Here is a 19920-nt window from a genome sequence, read left to right as displayed (position 1 = left end):
TCATTGGATGTCTCTCTAAACAAGCCCTTCAAGGAGAGCATGAGTGAAAAGTGAAATGACTGCATGATCGGAAGAGAGAAGACATTCACCATACGGGCTCTGATGTTAGCAACCCTGTGTGAATGGGTTGTGGAGGCCTGGGATGAAATCAGAATGGAGGTTGGCATCAAATCATTCAACAAATGTGGGCTATCCAATGCACTTGATGGGACAGAAGATGATTATTTGTGGAATGATCTGGTCGATGCCAACATGATTGCTGATGAAGATAATGTTGATGCTCCATAAGCGGATACCATTCAAGAAGCAGTTTGAGACGTGTTATTTGGTTCTGATGATGAGGAGGAGGAGGTGATTTTTATGGATTTTAAAATACACTCAGTGCATGTTCTGCTGTTCAGTAGAATTCCTTTCTGTTCTGTGAAAAAGCTGAATGAAATTGTACAAATTTATAGAGATGACTTTTGTTCTTGATGAATTTGATAAATATGATGCATTTAGTGTACAGAAATTAATGTCTGTCTCCATGGAGGTTATTATTTATTTATGAATAAAAATTCAATAACAAAAATTCGTTGTGGCTCCTTTTGCGCAACTTTTCAGGGCAGAGTTGACATGAACAGTCTCGGACCTGGCAACTCTGTTATAGGGAGACAATGGTAGAGGGTGGATTTCAAACCCTCCAAAATGTTACTCATGTTAAAGTTGCTCCCCTTACTCAGCTTTTACACAAAAAAAGACAGCATGTGAATGGACAGCTGACAGAGATAAATTCCACGCTATACATTGCATTGATGGTTCCAGCAGAGTGCTACAGAGGTACATGTCTCTACCAAAGTGACCAGTGAGAGAATGATCAATATTGCAGATTTAAAGGGACAGGACAGGATGCACTGTGCAATACATTTCAGCTTCTGTTTCCCAAATGTTTAAGCACATCTTTGACATTGTTAGGAAAATGAGGTAGTTTAAGTAAGTTGTATTGATATTTGTGGTTGTTGAGAATGAGTTTTAGATTTAATGTTTAAGTTTGATTTGTATTTTTGAATCTGTGTGTTAAGGAAAGGTCAAATTGAGTTTTAGTTTCACTTTAAAAGGTACCTGCATTTCTAATGAGAGTTTTACGACTGTTGCAGCTAGGTCCAACAAACAAGAGTAGAAACAAATATTGCTGTTGCCTAGCAACAGGGGTCCAGATGGGCCGGTCCCACCAACAGACACACAGAAAAACTAAAGAATCAGCAGTTTTGAGTTGAGTATGAAGTGAGGTGGCAGAGAACCTTGACACTGGGAGGAGGAACTGCAGAGTGAGAGCAGATTTTCCAAATGAACAAAGAGGTCCCAAAGCCAAAGGAGTGAGACAGAAACAGGGGAATGTCCCAAGCAGACATTCCAGTCAAAGGAAGGACAGGAACCTGGAAAAAGTCCTGTTAATGAAGTCAAGAGTGAAGGGCAGAGAGAAAGGCTCAACTGTAAAGGGACAGAAGCTGCAGAAAGCAGATATAAAGCGAGAACAGATTACAAAAGGCATCAGGTTCAAATAAACATCTGAAGCTCTGTCACTCTTTGCTATGAGCGTGTGAATCAGTGGTGCTGTTGTCGGCTGAGTCAGTGAGAGACAATGTGTTGAAGAAAGCTTGAATGCATGTGCTGATCCAGGGATGAGGAACATTGGAAGGAGAATTCGAAACCCTGGAGGTCAACCCTTGCAGGAGGCATCTGAGAGAAAGTGTAGGTGTTGCAGAAGACTCCAAAGCGAGTTTTTTGGAGAGTGGAGATTGGAAACCCTCCGGTGAGACCGTTTGACTCAGGGTGTGACAAGTGTCTGGGGGGAGCTTAGGAGAGATCCATAGCCTCTGGTTGAGATGGCATCTGTCACTTGGTTTCAGAGCGTGTTGTGTCTCACCACAGGTTGTCTATTTGGGATCAGGCTTGTCCAGTGGTAAAACAAAAACAGAATTACCTGGTAACTTCAGCTGGACATCCTCAACATCCACTCCTGGAGAGGTGGTCACAGTTGCTTTGAGACAGGAGTATATGAAGGAGAGCAGCAGGATTCCAGTTACTCACAGGGTTCAATCTCCACCTCCTCCCATTCTCTCTCCAGCCACTCCCACTGCCGGGACTTTCGCCCTCCTCGCCTGTGTTCAATTTTTCTTCTTCAGCTTTCTCACTCTGTTTCTCCTGATGGCTGATATAGGTTGGCCGCCCAGTGTAAAATTGGATGGGAAATAGACAAGTGTACAATAATAATTCCCTAGAATTGCAGTGAACCTCATCAGGAAGTCGCTGAGCTGAATGTGTTCACCAGCTCAGGAACATTGAAACTGAAAGTGCTTTGAATCAGGAAGTGCTGAGTGTGAACATGGCTTCCAGAGAGCAGGAGGAGAGTTGGACTGAGGAGGCAATTTGTCCCATTTGTCTTGATTTCTTCACTGATCCGGTGTCACTGGATTGTGGACACAACTTCTGCCGCTCCTGTATCACCCAGTGTTGGGAGAAGGAGATAAACTCCTGCCCGGAATGTAGACAGGAGTTTCCGGAAAGGAACCTCAGAGCCATTCGGGTCTTAGCAAATTTGGCTGAGAAAGCTCGAAAATTAAAGCTGAATCCGAAAGAGGTGGAAAGTAAACTTCACTGCGAGGAACATGAGGAAGAACTGACGCTGTTTTGTGAAACTGACAAGAAATTGATCTGTGTGAATTGTATAGATTCGCGGGAACATAGAGAGCACCGCTTCCTGCCGATTAAAGAAGCTGTTGGAATGTACAAGGTAAAAGGGAACAGTTTTGATCACCTGATTATTTGATCACATTTTCATGGTCTCACTTTTATTTTCTAATTTTCTCTCCCAATCCCAGGATCGGGTGAAATCTTCCTTCGATTCTCTCACACAGAAGAAATCGGCGGTTCTAGAAATGGAGCAGCAGCAGAAACAGAAGATTTCCCAAATTAGAGTAAAGTCTCCCTGTGCTGAGCTTCCAAATTTAATTCATTATTTTGTTGTTTTTATTACAGAAACATGTTATTTTTAACGTTTCTTCTCCTAGAAACAGTCGAGCAGTCTGCAGACCCACATCACATCCGAGTTCACTAAAATGCACCAGATTCTCAGTGAGAAGGAGCAGCGTTTAATCCGAGATCTCAGGGAAGAAGAGGGAAAAATTCTAAAAACAATGGAGGAAAATCTTTGTGAAATTCAGGAGAATTTAAATTCTATTCAGGAGAAACTCTCAAAGTTGGAAAAACAGCTGAAACAAAAAGACGGAGTTATATTTCTGAAGGTGAGGGATTATATTTCAGATTAGTTCAGTGAAAGTGCACAGTCGCAACATGATCCATCCGAGCCACCTCCCATCCTACTTGATTCCCTCTGTCAATATATCCTTCTGCTGCTTTCCCCCTCATGTACTTCCCCTTAAATATATCTGCAATTTTTGCCTCAGTGGGCGGAATTTAATGTATTCCCACTGAGGCCAGTTTGGCGGCGGGAGGGATAGGACGGTGGGTGGGTGGATGGTGTGTGGTGGGTACCCTGCCCCCTCCCAGCTTCTGACCTATTTAAGTTCATATCGGGAAGGTTTGTGAACTGCCTTCCCACTGCCGGTTGAGCCCCTTAAGTGGACAATTAATGCCCACTTAAGGGTCTGACCTCACTGTCACTGGTATTCACCCAGCAGCAGGCAGGGAACTCACCATGAGGGAAGCTCGATGAATAAATCCTGTCCGGGTTGCTGCTGTGTTTCTATGGGGGGTCCCACATTCAAAAGCACTCAGTGCCTGATTGAGGGTCCCAGCATTGTGAGGTGGGTAGGGGTCACTGAGAGCTATCCCACTGCACATGCAGCCAAGCTCCCCCACTCTGCTCTTGCCGGCAACACAGAACCCGTGACCCCATTCCATCCATCACTCGCCTGTGGGTCAGGTCCCTCCCCAGTGGTGCTTCTGAGCAATGAAGAGGTGCCAGCCTCTGATTGGCTGGCAGCTCTCAGTAGGCAGGACGCTTATCCCTATGTTTCTTAATCCCAGGGAAGGCCCACCGCTGCCCAATGAAGAACCTGATTGCCATTTAATGTGACAGGTCTTCCTAAAAACAGGTGGCGGGGTCCTTGCCAGCTCAGCAGCTGGTGGACGAGACCATCAATACCCACATTAAATTCCACCCAGTGATTCCGTGTGATAGTGAGTTCCACATTCTCATCACTTTCTTGGTAAAGAAGTTTCTTCTGACCTCCCTGTTGGATTTATTTGGAACTATGTTATGTTTAAAGCCCCTATTATTGAACTCCCTACTCATGGGGACAAATTCACTGAATTGATCGCATCGACCCCTTTCATAATTTTAACGGACTCTATCATGTCTTCTCTTTTCTAGAGTAAAGTTGATCAACCTTTGCTGTTAGTTGCACCCTCTTTGTTCTTGTTTGTAAATCTTTTTTAAACTTTCTTCTGTGCTCCGATATTCTTTGTGTAACATCCTCATTCTCTTCCATGTCTGCAGTAAGGGGAATTGACAATTCTGAGCATCTTGTAACAATGTGAGTGTAATTCCTGCTTTCTGGATATAGACAGTCAGACTCCGTCAACTCAGATTTGTGTTTTGTTTATTTCAGGAGGAAGCATCTTGGAAGAGGAGGTAGGACATGAACTTCACTGAAACTCACTGCACGTTGGTAAGATTACTCAGGAAAGTGATTTTGGTTAATTTGTAATCAACTGTTTAATATTTACAGAATTAGCAGTGATGATAATAAGCTGTCACTAGCAGATGATGCCCTGCCCATCGAAAAATTCAACGGACCTTTACCGTTCCCTGTGTGGAGAGAAATGCTGGATGCCATTAACCCTGGTAAAACTCATAATTTCCTTTATCCTGATTTATATCCTATAATTTGAATCATTATGTATACAAATATCATAGAAAGTGGGTGGTATTTAATGGAGGTGATGGGGGTCTCAGCCTCAGGGTGGAATGTCAGGGAGAGCCTCGTGCTACCTCTTTTAGGGAAGGCCAGTCACATCAAAAGCCACAGAGACCCTTGACAGCACAGCAGCGGGCCTTCCCCCAGATCAAGTACCATGGGGGCAGAATCGCACCCGCTGAGTGCTGACGGCCAATCAGAGGGGCGATGGCTGCTGCCAGTACTACACCAGCCTGAGGCCTAGGATCAAGGATGGAGCCCAGCAGACAGGTCAGTGATGGCTGGAGAGGCTTCACGGGGGAGGGAGTTTGGTCGCAATGGCGCAATGGGGTCTCAGTTCCCCTTACCGATACTGGGTCCCTCGATCAGGCACTTGAATGCCAGAACCCACGGGAGATAGTAAGAAACCCCACACCGGCTCGTTGCCGTGCTGCTCACATGGTGATTAGCCCCGCCCGCTGCTGGGTCAATGTCAGTGGTGGCAGGATCAGGCCCTTAGGTGGGCAATAATTATCCACTTGAGCCCTCAACTGGCAGCTGGGCAGGAAGGCCACCCACAGGCCTTCCCATCTTGGACTGAATTGGGGTTGAGTCTGGAAGGTGACAGGGTCGTAACCCAACACACTCCCTGATTAAATGGCCCCACTGCCAAACTTGCCACTGAGCAGGGCATTAAATTCTGCCCAGTATCTTTAAGTGTTAGTTATAATGGAACATGGTTAAAGATGTCCCTGAATGGAATTAAAGTCTGATTCATGCACCTAGTCCACTTTCTAAAGAGCATCACCTTCAACTGGTCAGCTGGAACTGTTAGCTCCCTGAACATCACCAATACAGGAACTGTCAGATGAAGCGCAGTCTCCAGAACCCATCGATACTTTACAAGCTTCAGCAAGTGGAAACCTCACCATTCCCAGCTGAATCTTTCCTCCTGTGCAATACTCACCCTCCTGATACATCTCCACCTTGTTTACCAAACTCATATCCATGAACAAGGTTAGGACAGAAAGCCTGGGAATGAGGCTTTGTCTGCCGGTTGAGGGAGGGGGAGTGGTGAGGGGTATGGAGTCAGCTGGTGTTCACTGTGGTCCTGGAGAGCAAGCACAGGATTGCAATCCATTTCCTGAAAGTGCCAGGAAAGCCTATTTTCTCAATTGCCTTGAGGAAACATTGCACTCACTCTAGGTGTATATTTTTTATACATCCAGGGAGAGTATGAAGGTAGAGGTTTGACTGTGGAGTATTATATTGAATAACCGACTCCACACGTGTCCCTGTATCAAATATTGTTTGTTGCCTCGGACCAGAATGGAAATACCTTGGTGTTGAGAGCTTGATCTAAATTTTCCAGTTGGCATTGAAGAAGAGATTCGAGATTTTTTGATGACCAGGGGTAAAGTTCGTTCTGTCCATATGCATTAATGTGACAGTGTCTAAGGGAGTCTGGATCCCTGTCTCCATCACATGGTATAGGGGTTTCAGTGGGAAGGGAGACAGCTCCGTCAATCAGGATTGGAATTCCTCTATTTTTTATTCATCCATGGGATGTTGGCATTGCTGGTGAGGCCAGCGTTTATTGCCCATCCCTAAGTGCCCCAATTATTTGTTGCAACCACGTCATGACTTTGCCAAAAGTAAAATATTGCAGGTGATGGAAATCTGACTGTAAAACATAAAATGATGGCAATGCTCAGCAGGCCAGGGAGTATCTTTAGAGAGAAGAGCAGTGTTAACATTTCAGATCAATGATTCAGAACTGAAGAAAATTAGGAATGTAAAGAAAGCTAAAAGGGGTGGTTTGGGGCTTAACAATGTCAAAAGGCAGGGTTTGTGATAGGGTGGAGGACAGCAGAGATTAAATAACAAGTCTCAGCGTACAAAAGCCAGAGGGAGTGGTAATGGGTAACGTAAAGAATCAACATTTGTGGCTAGATGATGTGTGAATGGCTGGATAGCAGCGGTCTGGATGAAAAGTAATGAAATAAAGAAAGAAATGTAAAAAACACACCGGAGAAAGAGAACCTAAAACAAAATGTAGGCAGAGGATCTAATCTAAAATTGTTGAATTCAGTGTTGAGGTGAGAAGGCTGCAGAGTGCTGAGTTGAATGGTAAGCTGCTGTTCCTCAAGCTTCTCTTGAGATAAATTACAACACTGCAGGAGGCCGCGGATGGAAAGGTCAGAGTGGGAGCAAAATGTCAAGCGGCAGGAAGCTCGGGGTCATGTTTGTGGACTGAATACTGTTTTGTAAGAAGCAGACATAAATCACTTTCACTTGGTAGAGTGTTTGGAGCCTTGGATGATGAGAATAGAGGAGGTGAAATGGCAGGTATTGCATCTCCTGTGCTTGTATGGAAAGATGCTGTAGGAAAGGGAGGGGGTATTGGGGGTGACTGAGGAGTGGATCAGTGTATCACAGAGGGAGCGATGTCTTCAGAATTCTGAAAGGGGAGTGCAGGGGATGACATGTTTGGTGATGGAATCAGGCTGAAAGCGGGGTAAATGGCGGAGGATGACCCACTGAATACAGAAGTTTGTGGGTGGAAGGTGAGGACAATGAGAACCCTATGATAGTTCTGAGTGGGAGGGAAAGGGGTGAGAGCAGAAGGGTGCAAAATAGATCGGTCACGTTTAAGGATCATGTCAACCATGGTGGGGAGAGTCCTCATCTGAGGAAAAAGGCAGACAAATCAGGAGTCCTAGCACTCAAGGCCCAAACAGATGTGATGGAGATGGAGTAACTGGGAGACTGGAGTAGAGTTATACTGCAAACATGGTTTGAGGGAGTGTAATCAAGTTAGCTGTGGGAGTCAATGGGCTTGTCGTGAATATTAGGGGATATCTTATTCCCAGAAATGGAGACAGAGAAGTCAAGGAAGAGAAGGGAATTGTTAGTGATGGACCAGGAATGTAAAATGAGGGTGAAATACATGGATACTAACATACGAGTTAGGAGCAGGAGTAGGCCATTTGGCCCATGGAACCTGCTTTGCCATTTAATAAGATCATGGCCTTAACTCTACTTTCCTGTCTACCCTTTTTGACTCCCTTGTTAGTCAAGAATCTATCTACCTCTGCCTTAAAAATATTCAATGACCCTGCCTCCACTGCTCTCTGTAGATGAGATCTCCATCTTAAATTGGAGACCCCTTATCCTTCAACTGCGTGCCTCAGTTCTAGTCTCTCTCACAAGAGGAAATGGCCTTTCCACATCCACCCTGTCAAGTTCCCTCAGGATTTAAATGTTTCAATAAGATAACATCTCATTCTTCGAAATCCCAATGAATATAGGCCCTACCTGTACAAACCTTCCTCATATGATAACCACCTTCCACCCCTGAACCTACTCCACATTCCCAGGAATCAGTCAGATGAACCTTCTCTGAACTGCTTCTATTACAATTACGTCTTTTCTTAAGTAAGGAGACTAAAACTGTACACAGCACACTGGTATGGTTTCACCAATGCCCTGCACAATTGCAGTATAACATCCCCACTTTTATTTTCCATTCCCCTTGCAACAAACAACAACATTCCATTTGCCTTCCTAATCACTTGCTGTACCTGCATACTGATGTTTTGTGATTCATTTACCAGGACACCCAGATCCCTCCGTACTTCAGAATTCTGCAATCTTTCTCCATTTAAATAATATGCTGCTTTTCTATCCTTCCAGTCAAAATGTACAAATTCACATTTTCCCACATTATGCTCCATTTACCAAATTTTTGCCAAATCACTGATATGGATCCTTTTGCAGATTCCTTATGTCCTCTTCACAGCTTACTTTCCTCCCTATCTTTGTGTCATAAGCAAATTTAGCAGTCACACCTTCAGTTTCATCATCTAAATCATTGATATAGATTGTAAATAGTTGAGGCCTCAGCACTGATCCCTGTGGCACTCCATTCGTTACATCTTGCCAACCTGAAAATGACACATTTATGTCTACTTTCTGTTTCATGTGAGCACACCAATCCTTTATCCATGCCAATATGTTATCCCTGACACCATGTAGTCTCATCTTGTACAGTAACCTTTGAAACACCTTGTCAAATGCCTTCTGGAGATCTAAGTACAATAGTAACAGCAGTGGGCGATGGTAGTGTGGTGGTCATTTCATGGGACTAGTAATCCTCAAGTCCATTTGAATTTTGTGAGGACATGGGTTCAAATCCCACCATGCCAGCTGGTGGAGTTTAATTTCAATGAATGAATTGGGAACATAAAGCTAGTCTCAAATGTTTTTTCATTCATTCATGGGATGTGGGTGTCGCTGGTTAGGCCAGCAAATATTGCCCATCACTAATTGCCTTTGAGAAGGTAGTGGTGAGCTTGCTTCTTGAAACACTGATGTCCATATGGCCTCAGTACACCTGTTAGGAAGGGAATTCCAAGATTTTGACCCAGCAACAGTGAAGGAACGGCGATATATTTCCAAGTCAGGATGGCATGTGGCTTGTAGGGGAACTTCCAGGTGGTGGTGTTCCCATGTGTCTGCTGCCCTTGTCCTTCTAGGTGATAGTGGTCGTGGGTTTGGAAGGTGTAGCCTAAGGTGCTGTCAAAGGTTATTAAGAAGATATTTGTTGCAATTCATGGATATAATTTTATTGATGATCTGTATACATGGTGATGTCAGTTTGCTTTGTCCAGTTGTCAAAATGTCAAGCGGGAGGAAGCTTGGGAAGCTTGCTATGCAGGTGTTTTTTTCATTTTGGAGGGGGTGGGCTGTCTAAATGGAGTACCGCCATCTTGAATGATGGTTTGAAAATTATTGTGCTGGGAATTGGCCCTACGCACAAATCTAGCCTTGATCCCAGATCAGAATAATGAGCTTGGTGCATGTTTGAGGAGGCCCTTCAAATTTATAGATGTACAGGCACTGATAGGCAGGTTTAAAACCTCTAAATATTAAAAAAATTTAATTTGCTAAGGAAGTGATGAGTGTAAACCAGTGAAACTAATCAATGCTTTAGTTCATTTTTATGATATTTTCAGGGATTTCCAATCAAATTACTCACAGATACAGAACTAGATACTCTTAATAAAAATGTTTATTCTTTGTGACCATAGAAAGTTGTAGCGCAGAAGGCGAAGATCATTCGGCACATTGCTCCTGTGCTGTCTCTTTGATAAAACTATCCAATCATCCACTTCCCTGCTCTTTCCCTTGGAACCATAGCAAAGATTCGGTGCAGAAAGAGGCCATTCAACCCATCCTGTCTGTGCCGACCAAAAAAGAAAAAAAAAGACTACCCACTCATTGTAATCCCACCTTCCAGCATCTGGTCCGTAGCCTTGCAGGTTACAACACTTCAGATGCAGATCCAGATACCTTTCAAATGAGTTAAGCATTTCAGCCTCAACTCCCAATTTAGACAGTGAATTCCAGATGCCCACCACCCTCTGGGTGAAAAAGCTTTTCCTTATGTCCCCTCTAATCCTTCGACTAATCACCTTAAATCTATACCCCCTGGTAATTGACCTCTCAGCTCGGGTCTTTCAACTCTTTCCTGTCTACACTATCTAGAGCCCTAATAATTTTGTACACCTCAAATCAGATCACCCCTTATCCTCTACAGGTCCATCATCCCCATAATCCTATCAACTTTTCCCTGCAAGTATTTAATCCAATTCTCTTTGCAATGTTCCTGTTGAATCTGTTTCCACTATAATTTCAAACAGTGTATTCCAGGTCACAACTCGCTGCATAAAAGCAAAATAGTTCCTCATATCACCTCTGCTTCTTCTGTCAATCACCTTAAACCAGCGACCTCTGGTTACCAATCCTTCTCCCCACAGAAACAGTTTCTCCTCATTTATTCTATCAAAAGCATTCATGATTTTGAGCTCTTCTATCAAATCTTCTCTTAACCTTCTTTGGTTAAGGAGAACAACCTCAGTTTCTCCATCTGTCCATATAACTGAAGGCCCTCATTATTGGAACATTCTCCTCAGTCTCCTCTGCACCCTCTCCAAAGCCTTGACATCCTTCCTAAAGAGTGATGTCCAGAACTGAACACAGTGCTTCAGCTGAGGCCTAACCAATTTTAGGATAACCTGCTTGTTTTTTACTCTATTCCCTATTACTAAAGCCAAGTTTATATTAACAGTCGTCTGAACGAATCCTGGCACCTTTAGAGATTTGAGTGTATACACCCAGGTCTCTTTGTTCCACCACCTCCTTTAAAATTGTACCATTTTATTCATATTGCCTCTTCTCATTTTTCCAACCAAAATGTATCACTTCATACATCTGTGTTAAATTTCATCTACCCTGTGTCTGCCATTTCACTGTCTGTGTCTGTCTTCCTCAAGTCTGTTACTTTCCTTTTCATTGTTTACTACATTTGTGAGTTTTGAATCATCTTCAAACTTTTAAATTGGGCCCGGAATACCCCAAGTTAGCATATATATGTCAATAAAATCAATGATCCTAATACCAACTCCTGGGGAACACCACTGTATACTTCCCTCCTGTCTGAAAAACAACTATTCACCGCTATTCTGTGCTTTCTATCTCTTAGTGAAATTTATATCCATTCCCTTTAATTCCATGAGTTTTAATATTGCTGACAAGCCTCATGTGGGACATTGTGAAATGTCTTCTGTATGTTGCTAAACACATCGATCGCGCTCCCCTCATCAAATCTCTTCACTACTTCATCAAAAACTCAATCAAGATGTTTGTCTTTATCAAATTCATACTGACTTTATTATTTATTTGTGTGTTTATTTGTTTTATTTTTAGTCCCATACTTTTACAAAGGCCGAATCATTCTCACTCAGAAGATTGTCTCTACAAGTTTCCCCACCTCTGATGATGGATTGACTGGCCTGCAATTGACAGGTTTGTCCCTCTCCCCTTTTTTAAAACAGTGCAAAACATTTGCAATCTTGCAGTCCTCTGGTACCTCCCCTAGATCCCAGGAGGATTGGAAGATTGTGGGCAGAGGATCCACAATTTCCACCTTTTCTTCCATCAGTATCCTGGGATGTATCCGATTCAAAAGAAAGTCCTCCTCATCTCCATCTTAAATCGGAGACCCCTTATTTTTAAACTCTGCGAGCTGGTTCTAGATTTTCCCATGAGGGGAAACATCCTCTCAGCATCGACCCTTTCAAATCCCCTTAGAATGTTAGACTTTCCAATAACTTCAACTCAGATTCTTCTAAACTCCAAAGGTATTGGCCCACCCTGCTCATGGTTTCCTCAGAAGACAACCCCTTCATCCCAGGAATCAGCTTAGTAAACATTTCTGAACCGTTTCTAATATAAATATATTCTTAATTAAGTAATAAGACCAAAACTTTACACAGTACTCCAGGTGCAGTGTCACCAATGCCACCAATTGTAGCAAAATCTCCATATTTTTATACTCCAATCCCCTTTAGTAAAGACCAACATTCCATTTGCCTTCTTAATTTCTTGCTGTACCTGCATGCTAACTTTTTCTGATTCAGGTACAAGGACACTCAGATCCCTCTGTGCTGCAACATTGTGCAGTCTCTCTCCATGTAAATAATATTTTACATTTCTATTCTTCCTGTCAAAGAGGATGACCTCACATTTTCCACGTTATACTCCATCTGCCATATTTTTACACTAAATCTGTCTATATGTCCTTTTGCAGACTTTGTATCCTCCTCACAACTTGCTTTCCTACTTATCCTTGTATCATCAGCAAATTTGACAATACAGTCAGTCCCTTCATCCAAGTCATTAAAGTAGATTATAAATATTTGAGGCCCCAGCACTGATCCCTGTGATTCTCCATTAGTTACAGTTTGCCAACCTGAAAATGACCGATTTATCCTGACTCTCTGTTTTCTTTTAGTTAGCTAATCCTCTATCCATTCTAATATCTCATGCGCAACACCATGTGCTCTAATTTTGTGCACCTTATCAAACCTGATGATCTTAATCCTGAACTTAATTTTTCAAAGAAAATCATGCTATGCTTTCTGATAATTCTAAGTTGTGCATGATCAAGAATGAACATCAAGCTGCCTGTTCTTAAAAAAGGACAGCTGATCATTCATGACATACTCATGAAATCAAATTATACTACTTTCCCTTGTTAGAGCCCCAAAGTACTCCAGTAGATTTGTTTAACACATTTTCCTTTTCACAAAACCATGTTGACTCTGCCTGATTGTGTTATAATTCTCTAAATGTCCTGCTATTACCTCCTTAATAATGGATTCTGGCATTTTCCCAGTGAGAGAACTTGGACTAACTGAACTATAGTCTCCTGCTTTCTGTCACCCTCCTTTCTTGAATGGTGTTGTTACTTTTGTAGTTTTCCAATACATTGGGACCTTTCTACAATCTTGGAAATTTTGGAAGATTGAAATCAACGCATCCACTATCTTTGCAGCTACTTCCTTTAAAATGCTAGGATGAAGCCCTCAGTTCCAGGGGACCTGTCAGCCTTTTAGTCCCAATAGCTTACCTAGTACTTTGTCCCTAGTGATTGTGATCCTTGCTCCCTTTACCCCTGGGTTTTCTGCTATCCTTGGGATGCTTTTTTGTCTTCTACTGTGAAGACAGATACAAAATACTTGTTCAAAGTCTCTGCTATTTCCTTGTTTCCCATCATTTATTCCCCAGACTTACCCTCTAAGGGAGCAACCCTCACCATAGCTATCTCTCCCTTTTTATATCATTGTAGTAACTTTCACCATTTGATTTCATATTCCTTGCTGGTTTTTCTCTCACACTCTAATTTCTCCCTCTTTATTACTGTTTTCATTATCCTTTGCTGGTTTCTAAAACATTTCCAATATCCTGGGCTACCACTAGTCTTTGCAGCACTGTAGGTCTTTTCGTTCAATTTGTTACCATGCTGAACTTCTATTCGTATCCACGAACAGTGTATGCTTTCACTGGACTCTTTCTTTCTCAGTGGAATAATAGTTTGTTGAGAGTTATGAAATATATCATTAAATATCCGCCACTGCTTATCTACTGTCTTACTTTTAACCTATTTTTCCATTCCACCTTCGCCAACTCTGTCTTCGTAACTTTGTGATTGTTTTTATTTAAGTTTAGAACTCTAGCTTTGACCTACATTCCTCACCCTGAATGTGAAATTCTGACATGTTATGATCACTCTTATCAAAATGATCCTTTACTATAGTGTCATTAATTAATCCTGTCTAAATACTTATTACCACATCTAAAATAGCCTGTGCCATAGTTGAGTCCAAAACATATTGTTGAAAGAAACACTCTCAAATACAGCAGAAACTCATGCTCCAGACTACCACTGTCCAATCTATTTGAAGATGAAAACCTCCCACGTTTATTGCCATTCCTTTCTTCCACGTCCCCATTATTGATTGATTGATACTCAATCCTACAGTGTAGCTACCTTCAGGAGGCCGAGAAGCATTCCACCAGTAACTTCTTTCCTTTACTATTTCTTATCTCCACCCAAACTAATGCGACATTTTGATTCTCTGAACGTGGGTCATTTCTCAATACTGCACTGATCTCATCCTTTATTATCAGAGCTACCCCACCTCCTTTCCTTACTTCCTGTCCTTCCAAAATGTCAAATATCCTTGAATATTCAGGTCCCAGCTGCAGTCACTTTGCAGCCATGTCTCTGTAATGGAGATCATACCACACTCATTTATTCCTATTTATGTTATCAATTGATCCATCATCTTATGAAAGCTGTGTGCAAAGGGCCTTTCATTTTGTATTTTTATGATTTTCCTGACACTGACCTTATGTACTGTTGCACTCTTATGTTTGTATCTCTGTCCCTTCCTGTCACAATCTTGTTCTCATTACTCTGCACCATTGCCTTGTCCTTCCTTTTAAACTTTTGTGAACACTGCCACCCAACACTATTTAGTTTAAAGCTCTCAGTCCTCATAGGGTCATGGGTGGGAATGTTCCCTCCATTAGGTGGGTGGGGGGGGTGGTTGTGCAGGGGCGGGCGGGGCAGGTGTGAACCCGATCGGCGTCCCCCGATTGGGTCCGTGCCGCCATTTTACGTGGCTGGGCCAATTAAGACTCACCCAGCGTGCAGTGCGCCCGGAAGCGCTGAGCACTCCCTGTGCGGGCAGGGGGATTCCCTGAGTCTGGGCCTGTGCGCGAAAGAGCAGAGGTGCCTCAGGGAGATTGGTTTAAGTTTTAAAAAGGTAAATAAAGAAAAAAAATTTTAAGACATGCCCCCTCATGTGACAGAGTCACATGAGCTGGGACAGGTCAATGAATTTTAATAAAAATTTATATTCAATTTATAAAAACTTTGAGAAACCTCATCCCACCCATGGAGGAGGTTCCATGAAAAATGCGAAGGCAGCTTGGACTCTTCGCCTGCCCGCCAACCTAAAGGTTGGACGCAGCTCAGTTTATTGGTTTAATTAGTTTTTAAATGGCCTTAATAGGCCTTTGACAGTTCGGCGGGTGTGCAGCCGAGTCGGCTGCGCGCCGACCGAATTTAAAATCAAAATAACACGCGGTGATGTCGGGACGCACGCCCGACGTCACCCCGTGTAATTTTACACCAAGCACCCCCGCTCACTGAGTCGAAAAATCTGGCCATAGAGTTATTAAGGTCTACAGCACAGGAAAAGGCCCTTTGGCCCATCAAGTTTGCGCCAGTCAAATAAGTATCTAACTATTCTAATCCCATTTTCCTGCAGTAGGCCAAAAGCCTTGTATGCATTGCCATTGCAAGTGCACATCCAAATACTTCTTAAATGTTATGAGGGTTTCTACCTCTACCACCCTTTCAGGCAGTGAATTCCAGATTCCCACCACCCTCTGGGTGAAAAACTTCTTACTCACATCCCCTCTAAACCACCTGCCCATTACCTTAAATCGATGCCCCCTGGTTATTGATCCCTCCACCAAGGGGAAAAGTTCCTTCCTGTCTCCACTATCTATGCCCCTCATAATTTTATACACCTCAATCATGTTCCCCTCAACCTCCTCTGCTCCACTCGAAAATAACACCAGTCTATCCAATCTTTCCTCAAAACTAAAACTCTCCAGCCCAGGCAACATCCTGGTATATCTCCTCTGCACTCTCTCTAGTGCAATCACATCTTTCCTATCATGCGGATTCCAGAACTACACGCAATACTCTAGCTGTGGCCTAACCAGCGTTTTGTACAGTTCCAGCATAACCTCCCTGCTCTTATATCCTATGCCTCAGTTAATAAAGGCAAGTATCCCATGTGCCTTCTTAACCACCTTATCTAACTGTCCCGCTACATTAAGGGACCGGTGGACATGCACACCAAGGTCCCTCTGATCCTCGGTGCTTCCAAGGGTCCTACCATTCACCGTGTATTCCCTTGCCTTGATTGTCCTGCCCAAGTGCACCACCTCACATTTATCCGGATTAAATTCCATTTTGTCATTGATCAGCCGTTCTATATCCTTCTGTAATCTAAGGCTATCCTCCTCACTATTTACCGCCCCACCAATTTTCGTGTCATCCTCTTCTTCTTCAGTTCTCTGCCCAAAGGCAGGTCTGACCCCCAGCACCGCAACCTCCACCACAAGGGCAAGAATGCAGGTCCCAAATCCATCCCACCGGAATGAGGATTGATCACCATGCAGTTGACACCAATCTGACCCACACCAGTCATCCAGCCAACTGAGCCCCAAGGAGGCTAAGTTGCTTTGGCAACATGCTCTTCTCCATTCATGTTATAGTCTGGAACTGTAAATAGTAATGGTCAAGGCTCCAATTTTAATTCTATCACATAGAATCTCTCCCACTTTTACCACCTGCCATTTGCAGGATTTACAAGTTGATTCTCAACCTCTTTGGCCATGTTGCAAACACACATTCCTTGGCCATCAAGTCCTGGAGTGGGACTTGAACCTGGAGTTTACGGCTCAGAGGTTAGGTCACTGCCCACTGCGCCACAAGACCTCCAAAGTTCTCATTGCAGCCCGATTTGTACAATTCACCAGGAGCCTGGTCCCTGTGCAGTTCAGGTGAAGGCTGTCCCAATGGTACAGCTCCCTCTGTCCCCAGTGCTGGTGTCAGTGTCCCATCCATCAAAACACTTTCCCATCTGTTCTGTAAAATATCTCCATGCTTGTGGGGAATTTGTTGCAGTAATTTGTGGGTAACTTTCATCCCATAATCTCACACACAGACACACACACAGGCAACTATCCCTATACACATAAACATAGTACTCACACTCACACACCTGCCCATCCACACACACAAACACATCCACACACACATACCCCCCAATCCCCAGTGAGTCTCTCCCCCGATCCCCAGTGAGTCTCTCCCCCGATCCCCAGTGAGTCTCCCCCCCCGATCCCCAGTGAGTCTCTCCCCCGATCCCCAGTGAGTCTCTCCCCCGATCCCCAGTGAGTCTCCCCCCCCGATCCCCAGTGAGTCTCTCCCCCGATCCCCAGTGAGTCTCTCCCCTGATCCCCAGTGAGTCTCTCCCCCGATCCCCAGTGAGTCTCCCCCCCCGATCCTCAGTGAGTCTCTCCCCCGATCCCCAGTGAGTCTCTCCCCCGATCCCCAGTGACTCTCTAATTCTCTGCTTTTCTCTCCCAGTCTCTGTGACCCTGGATGTGGAAACAGCGCATCCCCGGCTCGAGGTGTCTGAGGATCTGAAGAGTTTGAGACGGACCCGGACCTGGAGGAGTCTCCCTGACACCGGGAAGAGGTTTACAGTCTGTCCCTGTGTCCTGGGATCAGAGGGATTCACATCGGGGAGACATTACTGGGAGGTGGAGGTGAAGGGGAATCGGTGCTGGAGTCTGGGAGTAGCCGCAGAGTCTGTGGAGAGGAAGGACGGGGTCAGTCTGATCCCGGAGACTGGATTCTGGACCATTGGGCGGTTTGGGGATCTGTTTAATATAAAATCCTCTCCTGGATCCCGTCTCCCTGTCGGTCAGATCCCCGGGAAGGTGGGAGTTTATCTCAGTTTTGAGTCTGGGACAGTTTCATTTTACAGCGCGGACACCAAGTCCCATCTCCACAGCTTCACTGGGAATAAATTCACTGAGAAACTTTATCCTTTCTTCTGGACTCGGGATAAAAACCAGTTTCTGAGAATCTGCTCCGGTTCTGATCCGCATCCGGAAAAGGGGCGGGGCCACTGGAGGTTACAACTTCCCTGACCTCACAATGACTTAACCGCCTGGTTAGGGTCAGAGGTCAGGGGTTGGGGGTTAGAATCCACCATTGACAACAGGTTGTTACTAAAAGTGTCATTTAATTTCCAAATTGTAAAATCCCAACCAGACTGTAAATAAAACCAATACAAATATAAAAGTCAGAGGATTAAAATAAAAAGTAAATTAAATATCTTGTGTCTCTCCTTCCTTCATTTACTCCCTGCTTCAGCCAGTGAAACCACCCAGTCCCATCCTCCATCTCTTCACCTGTTTCCCAGTCTGTAGCTGGGATTTCTTCTGTGTTTCCATTTCTCACTCTGCACCCAGAACATGAAAACCTGAGAGTGAAATCCAGATATTGAAGGGTGACAATACTGCATTTCCATGGCGTTTGGGAATTTACATTTTTCCCTCTTTAACCCCCTCACTTCAAGCTGACCCTTTCCCAGAGTTCATGCTGAGTCCCTCTTTCCACACTCCCTCTCAGTTTAATACTGACATGACACATTCCTTCCTCATACCCTAAAGGGCCAACCCGAGGATCTGCCACTTTCCCTCTCTGATCCTCTGCCACCCATTTCCCTTCATTTGACTTACGACTATCTCTCGAACATCACCCATCTCCACCGCCACCTAGCTCACATCCAGTGCCTTATCCCTGCCGCTATCATCTCCACACTTGATGGCTCCAACACTTTCCTCATTGAGCTGCCATGTTCCACCTTCAAACTGAGAGGATCACACTGGCAGGCAGAGCAGAGATGCCAAAGCTGTTACCTAATCATTATCTCTGGTGAATGTCCCTGAAATGTAATAGGATACTCATATTGTTTGATATTTTTCTAATATTCTTCAGGGAAATGTGTGCATCCGGCTACAGCTCCATCAGCCTTTTCTCATCACTCCCACTGTTACTTGTATTAAAAATCAGGTTGACATTGTATTGTGAAAATGAGAAGATTCCTCAGGTATTCAGCACCTCATATGAGCAATGACAAATTCACAAATTAGCTTTTTCAAGGATACGGGGAGTTTGGAAGTCTTGTTTTAAAGAGCAGAAATCACATGTTTACTGCAATGCTGGTTGTAAAACACGCGTTGATCCACTAACGCCAGTTTTGTGACCGGTGACCAAAGTGAAAATTCCTCTCAGAGTGTTTAACTTTCCCTTGCAGTTCATTGTTGTGCCAATTGCAGCCAGAAGATGGTGATGCTGAGCTGTACAAAGATCAGTCAAATTTTGCAGCGCAGTATCGCCACCTGCTGCTGGATACCTGGGACTGGCGGCAATACCAAAACCAGAAAAAGCTGCAACACTCGGCTGATCAGTCAATTCAGGCAGGTCCTTTTTTCACAACTGAAAGAGAATTGGATCAGTAAAAATAAGGGGAAAATAAACATGAGCCTGGACTTCCCGCTTCCATGTTCCTGTCACACACCCAGTCCCTATAGGGAAATTCCACACTGCTGGTCTGTCCAATGTTCAAAAAGCCCAGGTTGAGAGCGTGAAATTTCCCAGTTTGGGATCTTGATGTGTGTCAGGAGAGACAGATTCAAAAAGCTGGGCCTGTATTCCGAGTACAGAGAGGAGATTCACATTTCCAGCATCCGCAATATTTTGCTTTTAACAGAGAGGATAAGAACGCCCTCATAGTTAAATAACTGGGGACATTGGTGGATAGTTAGAATGTGAGGATGAAAGTAAAATTAGATGGTGCAACACCACCACCGCTTGGCCCAGAACGGTATTGCAGAAATAAAATCAGATTGCAAAAAGCCGTGCTGCGTCTAATGGCCTCTGGTGATACTGCAACATGTTTCTGTGGTAATCCAAGGTGTAATACACCTTTAAGAAGAATGTTCTCAAGGAAGA

At 43.9% G+C, this 19920-nt stretch overlaps 1 protein-coding gene across 1 annotated transcript in view; it reads left to right on the top strand.

Moving 5' to 3' along the window:
* The first annotated feature begins 1107 nt into the window (after window positions 1–1107).
* LOC144695498 (uncharacterized) overlaps window positions 1108–19920 on the top strand; it is a 198344-nt gene continuing 179531 nt past the window's right edge. The window contains 7 exon segments of the mRNA XM_078566375.1: window positions 1108–2773; window positions 2862–2957; window positions 3051–3284; window positions 4614–4636; window positions 4734–4849; window positions 17482–18041; window positions 19245–19423. Of these exon segments, the coding sequence (XP_078422501.1) occupies window positions 2366–2773; window positions 2862–2957; window positions 3051–3284; window positions 4614–4636; window positions 4734–4849; window positions 17482–18041; window positions 19245–19423 (1616 nt within the window). The 5' untranslated portion in view covers window positions 1108–2365.

The sequence above is a fragment of the Cetorhinus maximus genome, chromosome 21 (genome assembly GCF_964194155.1).
Source record: "Cetorhinus maximus chromosome 21, sCetMax3.hap1.1, whole genome shotgun sequence".
NCBI classification, from domain to species: Eukaryota; Metazoa; Chordata; class Chondrichthyes; order Lamniformes; family Cetorhinidae; genus Cetorhinus; species Cetorhinus maximus.
Note: the sequence above shows the minus strand (reverse complement) of the source record. Positions and strands in the feature narration are given on the sequence as shown.